General features: G+C 40.0%; 1 protein-coding gene across 2 annotated transcripts in view; it reads left to right on the plus strand.

Annotated features, from left to right (window-relative positions):
- Positions 1–8395, plus strand: part of tprg1 (tumor protein p63 regulated 1) — a 30413-nt gene extending 22018 nt beyond the window's left edge. For both annotated transcript variants that reach the window (XM_034081944.1, XM_034081945.2), the window contains exons 5-6: positions 7048–7201; positions 7749–8395. In XM_034081944.1, the coding sequence (XP_033937835.1) occupies positions 7048–7201; positions 7749–7943 (349 nt within the window). In that variant the 3' untranslated portion in view covers positions 7944–8395. The remainder of the gene's footprint in view (positions 1–7047; positions 7202–7748) is intronic.
- The last annotated feature ends 261 nt before the right edge of the window (positions 8396–8656 follow it).

Here is an 8656-nt window from a genome sequence, read left to right on the forward strand (position 1 = left end):
TATTAATTCATAGATTTTCAAAATAGTGGCCGCTTATTTTTATGTTGTGCAGTGCAGTGAGTGGACGTGATGGTTTAGCTCTACTTGTATCTTTGCTACATGAATATGAGGGCCAGTTATAAATATGACTGAATTTGCTTTTCAGTATGACATAGAGGTCGGTGTGGATGTCAGGCAATTATTAAATGTATCTATATGTCCCTATTCTGATGGATCCAGTGGATCACAAAGGCACAATCAGTAGAGCCATTAAACAAAAATAATGTCCATATCCAGTCAGGGGATATAGGAGACTTCTCCTGAAACTGGTACAAAGCATCAAGGTAAATTATCATTGTACTATGTACTCTTAATATTTTTTTCATCTAATAACATTGTTCAACAAAAATAATTCAATAACGTGCTTTAACCACTAGGCGGTGCACACAAGGTACACACAGCATACTAATAAGAACTTTGTATTATTAGTGTAGGACACTTATGTATGTCTAACATCTGAAGATATTTAGTTTTATTCATGTTTTTACATAATTTTACAGGACATTGCTATACTATTTCTCATGTGTTACTTCTACACATTAATATCTGATTTGTAAAACATCACAGACAGAAAGGTATATCCATCATTTAATGGTAAGCTATTGAAATTGTGATTCCATAGATGTGTCTCCCATCACCCAAATCCCCTGACTATTCTCTCAACTCAGTATTTAGATTCTTATATTCAAAGAAAATCAGTAATATCTTTAAAAACGTGGATTGCGGCTAAAACATCCAATCAGCGAGCTGAGGATCCTACGTCTGTTTCCGGTATTGTTCCTGTAATGAGAGTTCACATTTATGCTACATTGAAGGGTGGAAATGACTACACATCTTCAGAAACATAATTTGCTAAACAAATAATATAAGTAATAAAAAGATAAAACACTGGCATGTAATTTACGTTAGAATAAATAGAATGGTTTTGAATAATAGATGAGAGTAAAATCTACGTCACTTTTTTTCTATGAATTTATGTTTCATTCAATCACAAAGCTTGTTGACTTATAACAAGGTTTGTCAAAGCGGACAGGCGTCGTCACAACAATAGCTGGGTATTGTGGGTAGTGTAGTCTCTTTGGCGCTCCACATTTCAGAGAAAACAAGTTGTTTCTCAGAATTGAAGGCAAGGCAAGTTTATTTATATAGCACTTTTCAACACAAGGCAATTCAAAGTGCTTTACAAAAAATGAAAGACATTAAGAAAATGGCATTTAAAATCAGTCATTAAAAAGAAAAGCTAATAAAATAAACATTAAAAGAAAAAAATACATGTATAAAAGTTACAGTGCAGTCTAAGATATGAATAGTTCAATTAAAAGCAGCGACAAAAAGAAAAGTCTTCAGCCTGGATTTAAAAGTAGTCAGAGTTGCAGCGGACCTGCAAGTTTCTGGGAGTTTGTTCCAGATATTTGGAGCATATTAACTGAATGCTGCTTTACCATGTTTAGTTCTGACTCTGGGGACAGAAAGCTGACCAGTCCCTGAAGTCCTGAGAGATCTGGATGGTTCATAATTTAGCAGGAGGTCAGAAATGTATTTTGGGCCTAAACCATTCAGTGCTTTATAAACCAGCAGCAGTATTTTGAAATCTATTCTTTGACACACAGGAAGCCAGTGTAAAGACTTCAGAACAGGAGTGATGTGATCCATTTTCTTAGTGTTAGTGAGGACTCGAGCAGCGGCGTTCTGAATCAGCTGCAGCTTTCTAATAGATTTTTTAGTGAGACCTGTAAAGACTCCATTACAGTAGTCGAGTCTACTTAAGATAAAAGCATGGACAAGTTTTTCCAAATCCTGCTGTGACATTAGTCTTTTAATGCTAGATATATTCTTTAGGTGATAGTAGGCTGATTTAGTAACTGTTTTAATGTGACTGTTGAAACTCAGGTCAGAGTCCATGACTACACCTAGATGTCTGGCTTTATCTGTTGTTTTGAACATTGCAGACTGAAGCTCAGCGCTAACTTTTATGCGTTCTGCCTTGGCTCCAAAAACCATTACCTCAGTTTTATCTTTGTTTAATTGGAGAAAGTTCTGACACATCCAGTCATTGATTTGTTCAATGCACTTACTCAGTGTTTGAATTGGAGCATAGTCTCCTGGTGAAATTGTTATGTACATTTGTGTGTCATCTGCATAGCTATGGTAACTTATTTTGTTGTTCTTCATTATCTGAGCCAGTGGTAGCATGTAGACGTTAAAGAGAAGAGGCCCCAATATGGAGCCTTGAGGTACCCCACATGTCATATTTGTCAACTCAGATGTGTATTTACCTATAGAAACAAAGTTGTTTCTGTCCTTTAAGTAGGATTCAAACCAATTTAGAACTGTTTCCGAAAGTCCCACCCAGTTTTCCAGTCGGTCTAGTAATATGTTGTGGTCAACAGTGTCAAACGCAGCACTGAGATCTAATAATACTAACACTGAAGTTCTGCCACTGTCTGTGTTTAAGTGGATGTCGTTAAAGACCTTTACAAGAGCAGACTCAGTGCTGTGGTTTGGACGAAAGCCTGACTGGTACACATCCAAACAGTTATTTAAATGCAAGAAGTTACTCAACTGTTGAAAAACAACTTTTTCAATGATTTTACCTAGAAATGGCAGGTTTGATATGGGCCTGTAATTGTTCATTACTGAAGCATCTAGATTATTATTTTTTAAGAGCGGTTTAATGACTGCAGTTTTCAGGGCCTGTGGAAAAATACCCGAGTGAAGAGATTTGTTTACTATATGAAGTAGATCTGAGGCCATGCAAGGCAAAACATCTTTGAAAAACCCTGTTGGAATAATATCAAGGCAGCAGGAGGAGGATTTCAGAAGTTGAATAATGTCTTCTAGGTTTTTATCATTAATCTGATGGAATTGTGTCATGATGTCTGAATGGATGTTAAGTGGACACAGAGACAACACATTTGCTGTACCTGATGCAGAGGCACTGACTGCTTGTCTGATTTTCTGAATTTTGTCAGTGAAGAAGGGGGCAAAATCATTGCACGCCCTGGTGGATAGAAATTCAGAGGCTACTGACACTGGGGGGCGTCTGTCGACGGTAGCAAACAAGGCACGTGCGTTGTTTTTGTTTTTGGTAATGATGTCCGAGAAGAACGATTGTCGTGCGTTTTTCAATTCCAAATTATAAAGGCCAAGTCTCTCTTTATAGATTTCAAAGTGAACCTGGAGATTTGTTTTTCGCCACCTGCGTTCAGCTTTTTGACATTCTCTTTTTTCTGTTTTCACGGTCATGGCCTTTCTCCATGGAGATATTTTCTTGCCAGACACTTCCTTTACCTTAGTTGGAGCAATGGCATCTATAACATTTTTCATTTTTTAATTAAAATGATCTACTAGCTCATTTACTGAGATGATAGCAGGGGCAAGTGTGGAAGAAAAATTCTGAAGGGGAAAAACACAAAATCATTGTACACAATTTAAACCTATCAATGTTGTTTAATTAACAAAGGTAATCTGGTGTTTTTGAGTTGATGAGTAGTGCATATATCACTGTCAAATCAATCGACAGTAAGGAGAATACTTACTTCCGGGTGTACAATTCTCCGTTATCCAATGGGAATGGACGCTCACATTGCCTTTTAAGAGCTGCCGACAAAAATGGATGCGGTGCTTCCCTGAGCGTCAAATCCCGCCACTGATGGGAATACATTGTAATCAGTTGAATGCTCTTTGCGTCCGTTTATGAAGCTGAAGGAGCCTCGGCACGTCATAACTGCACGCCAAGGGACCCTGACCAAGCGTTGCTCCTGGACACTTAGGGAGTGAGAGTGTGTTGGGATGCACACTCTGCTGTCGCTCTGACATTGTTTTCCCGTTAGGCAGGGCCGCCGCTTGCGGACAGGCAAGGCAGGCAACTGCTTGGGGCCCCAGACCAGTAGGGGGCCCCCGAGGGGCGACACATCTTTAAAACGACATCAGTGTCGTTTTTTTTTTTTTAATGCAAATTTCAGAACAACAAACTATTCAAAAAATACAATTAAACAGACATCATACATTGCCATAAGCCTTCATCAAATTCAGTTAATCTACAATAGTGGGGGCCCCATTATTGTAGATGAACTGAATTTGAGTGAGGGGGGCAATGCGCAACGTTTGCAATGACAGACAGTAGGAGACCTCCCTAATGGGGCCCCACCGTATCCAGGCTCACTCCGGTCAGTGTCGCAAATCGTGTGCATGATTGTTTACAAAATAATCCTGATGACAAGGAAAGGCACTGAAAAATGAAGAGAAATTATCTTTCTGGAAGCGAAAAAAAGGAAGAAGAAAAAAGATGAAGATGAGAGAAAAAAACAAGTTGAGTAGATGACGATTAAATACTAAATAACTAAATGTTGCTAGTCTAACCTTAACTTTGGGATAGAGAAACTTGAATTACGTAACTTCCACTAGAATCAAATTATTTATTTTGTTTACTTTGACGTTTAACATGACATGAGTTAACCTAGCAGAACTTAGCTTAGCTAGCTGGCTGAAGGAACGTAGAAGCTAGAAATTACAGTTGCCGTTGACGTGTTAGCTTAGCTTAGCTTAGCTAGCCGGCTGAAAGAACGTAAAAGCTAGTAATTACAGTATTAACACATCTTCATTAATCGTTTTGGCATTGTTACTGAAATAAACATGGTCTCTGCCATTTCTACCAGTGGCAAACCGTCAGGGCCTTCAAGGTATTCAGAGAATACCCTGGAACACTCAGATAAAACAAACAAAATATCGATTTAATTATATAAATAAAATGTATATGCATTTCAGTGGTTTTGTGTTAGAAAAGAAAGCAACCAATCAGATCTTGTTCTGGGTCTCTGGGTAGAATATCCTTCAACCAGGTATTCTACATCCTTGATAGAATGCCCTGGCCGTTGCACTGAATGAGAGCGTGCGTTTGGACAGTTTGATCAATCAATCATATATTGATTTGTAGCCAATCGGCGTATTCTTTCAGAGTTTCCCTCGGTTCCAGGGTACTCTAGAAGGCCCGCTAGTTAACTGGCTCGAGACAGAGGATCTAGATGAATGCGACGAAGCAATGCATGCCGTTTTATTGTTTTTAACGTTGAAATGACAAGTGCAACAGGTGAAGATGAAGTTGTTGAGGAATTGTTGTGAGTACCCTTTTCAACACGACAATTCAGTGAAAAGACGGACATTATAATGCCGCGGCGGGGGGTGTGTGTGTCTACAGAAGGTCCAGTTGAGATAGACACGGTTCGCCACTGATTTCTACATTAACGTTTCACCCGTTGTTTAATGGGACACCAGTAATGGAGTAATTTGGAGGTGGAAAACAGCTAACTTTTTCTGTAGGCTAGTTAACTGATGAAGCTGTGTCCGACTGAGCTAACTGTCAAGTTATGTTAAATTAGGAAATGTAGATGCAAGACATTTGTACAAGTGTAAGCTGAATATGAGGAATTTGAATTATATAAAGTGAAAGCATTTTGAATTGTTAACATGTTACTGTTATAAGTTTCACTTTATTATCTATCCTCAGGATCCTTTCTTAAGTTTCTGACAGCAGCAGCTGCAGCAGCAACGGAAAAGGTGCCCCCTCCAAATGCTGATGATGGTAAGTTAAGTATCCCACTTTTAATTGATTATACTGTGCATTGCATTCCAAAGATTCCTTGTAACATGATATTCCCTGTTTCTTTTTTGGTCATAGCAGTTCAGTCAACATCTACCTCCAGTGGGGCGTCATCTGCCTCCAGTGGGGCGTCAACATCTGCCTCCAGTGGGACAGCAACATCTTCTCATCATGAAGATGACACGTCAACCCCTACCTCCAGCAGCACTACCACGACTACAAAGGGTTTGATCACATCAGACGACCCTGCACAATGGCCAAATGTTCTAAATGATAGTGAAAAGTGTGCACTAGTAACAAGAGGACCTATACAAGAAACAGATATAGTCTTTCTGCAGAATACTGAAAACACTTCACGTAGATTTACAAAGGAAAACTATTCTGGTTTTGATTGTTCTTTATATTTATATGTGTGATTTATTCGTTTTTGTATGTCTTTTATATTCATATTACTAACTAATTAACTTTGAATATAACAAATGCGAAGTTGTTAAATAAAAAACTGTTTACATTTAGCCATTTTTTTGTTGGTGTCAGATTATTTCATGGTGATGAAAGCTGGTTTGAGGGGCCCCCAGTGCATTTTTGCCTAGGGCCCCCACATACCCTAGAATCGGCCCTGCCGTTAGACGTGAGGTAAAGCGCTACAGCTGACAGCAGGACAGTATTTACAGTTTGCATAAGTCTTCTTTGTTTTCGTCCTTCAATGTTCTCTTCCATCCAACTGCCATGATATCCGCACTGAAAACACCCAGTGAGTTTCATCTATAGCCTCCTCGTGGGTTGTACCCGCTCACCAAAGGTACACAGTGCATTAACAGGCTCATTGCAAATAAATCATTTTTATATCTCTTATTCAAAATTCTAACTATAACTTATGCTTATATAAATATTTGAATTTTATTTTTATCTTTTAATTGCACATTCTTACTTTAAATTCATGTATTTTTACATTTGAAAAACATGTAATTGTAAAAGCACCTAACTAGCGGTCTTACTTTGAGAGGTCTGATGCAGAGACCTCAGTCTGAGCAGCGTACCTGCAACACAGCTGCACTTTGCTTTCTTTTTGTAGCTCTGTTTACAATTACTTGATGGCTTTCCTTCATGATGCCTGGGATAAAAGCTCTAAGCGAGAACAAATTCGAATCCACATAAGTGTCACTTGTGAATGACAGCCTTTAAGTTGCAGCTATTGTGGATGTGGCCGGAGGCAAAGGAAGCATTTCTATTCAGTGTTTGGTGAATCATTCTCTGTGGGAAACTGAAGAATAGCTTGTTTGTAGAAAGCAGTGAGCAGTGTCATTGAAGTGGTGACAACATGAACTGTGGAATATGAATCATGTTTGACTTGTCACTGACAGAAAGACACTTTGTCTTCATGTGTTCCATTGTCTCCATGTGTTCAGGAGAGATGGGGAGGGGGTGCGAGTGTTCTGGGACCGGCTGAGAGAGCCCTCCTTCACCTCCAGGTGGAACCCCTTCGCCACGGACTTCCCATTTGTCACGTTCACCCACCACCCCGTCAGGACCGTCAGCGACTCTTTCTCTGATCTCTGCGACGTGAGTTCATCCCCCAGTGATTACAGTTGACTCAATCTTCATAGACACGTTCTTACCTCTGCCTTTTCCCGTGTGCAAAGCAAAGTGGCACGAGTGTGAGCAGCTTTGATGATTCTGAGCCTGAGATCCGTGTTGCTGGCTCAAATGTGGCTAAACACTCCTCTGTAGTGCTCAAATCATTAACACCATGTTTTTATTGTATTAAAGAACTACAAGGCAAAAGGTTTGGAGCAAATGGTTGAACTTCTGCCATGGTTCAATCACTCACTCTACTCCACATGCATTGATACTGGAGATATTCTCGAGGCGTGTTGAAATCCAGTCTGTCTGTTTAGGCTTCTATTGAGCCTCTCCACACGACTGAATGCCATGACTTGCACTCAGATGAGTTGTGTTTTCTTGTTGATAAAAAATAATCAAGAGTTACTATAGAACAAGTTTAAAATGTAATGCAGATGGTTCTTGACACCAAGGAGAAGAGTAAGAGTGACGTAAACAGGAAGTCAAGAGTTGTCTGATATCTTCCTGATCCTCTCACCCCCCACAGATCCAGAAGTTTCAAGAGCAGCTCAGGGCTGCAGCGCAGAAGGTCCATGCCGTGAAGCCGGTTCCTGGGAAGGCCAACGGCGTCATGGTCCTGAACAAGCTCATCCACATCGAGGCCTACGTGGGCCTCATGTCTTTCCTGGGGAACCAGAACAAACTGGGATACTGCATGGCTCGAGGAAACATTGGCTTCTGACCATTCTGCATTTATACAATAGTTTTGTTGGAGATACGTTTCTTCACAAAGAGTTTATTTAATTGTACAAGGATGATTTTTTTATTCGATGTTTGTGTGTCACATTGAAGCATGGATTTTCAGGATGTTCTGGATAAGGTTTGTAACCCCCCCCCCCACACTATTTATACCAGAGTGTGGTGTCGTGTTCACACCGGATCCCTGCTGCTCTCAAGGCGCTTTGTGTGTGCTCCTCGTGATATGCTAATCTAACTCGTTCACAAAGGGACCTCTGTTCCGTCTCCGTTAAAAGCTCATTCCCATGCCATTCGGCCCCACATGTTACGCTTTAGTTTGATCATATAAAGTGTGTTTCTACAGTGCATTCAGTGCTTTGTTTGTGGCCTCTTTTGACATCACCTGTTCCTCTGTTGAGCCTGTGATTGACAAGAAAATAAAGGCATGAATCTTTGGTTCTGTTTCCTTTGTTGTGGAATAAAATATGCAGATTTTCAGAGCAATTTCAATGGACATAATGCATCATTAACGCCTGAAATCACAGCTGACTGCAGGAGAGAGGAGAACAGATTTAAAGTTTGACTTTAGCGCAATCATTGCGATTGGCTGCTAGCGATTGTGGTGAAATGTAATCTCAAATTAGAGGAATGCAGAGGAATGTAGCGCAGCTACGGGATGGGATCCTCTGTGTCCTCTCCACTTTCAGGGGAAGGGTC

Source organism: Pseudochaenichthys georgianus, chromosome 4 (assembly GCF_902827115.2).
Source record: "Pseudochaenichthys georgianus chromosome 4, fPseGeo1.2, whole genome shotgun sequence".
Lineage (NCBI taxonomy): Eukaryota > Metazoa > Chordata > Actinopteri > Perciformes > Channichthyidae > Pseudochaenichthys > Pseudochaenichthys georgianus.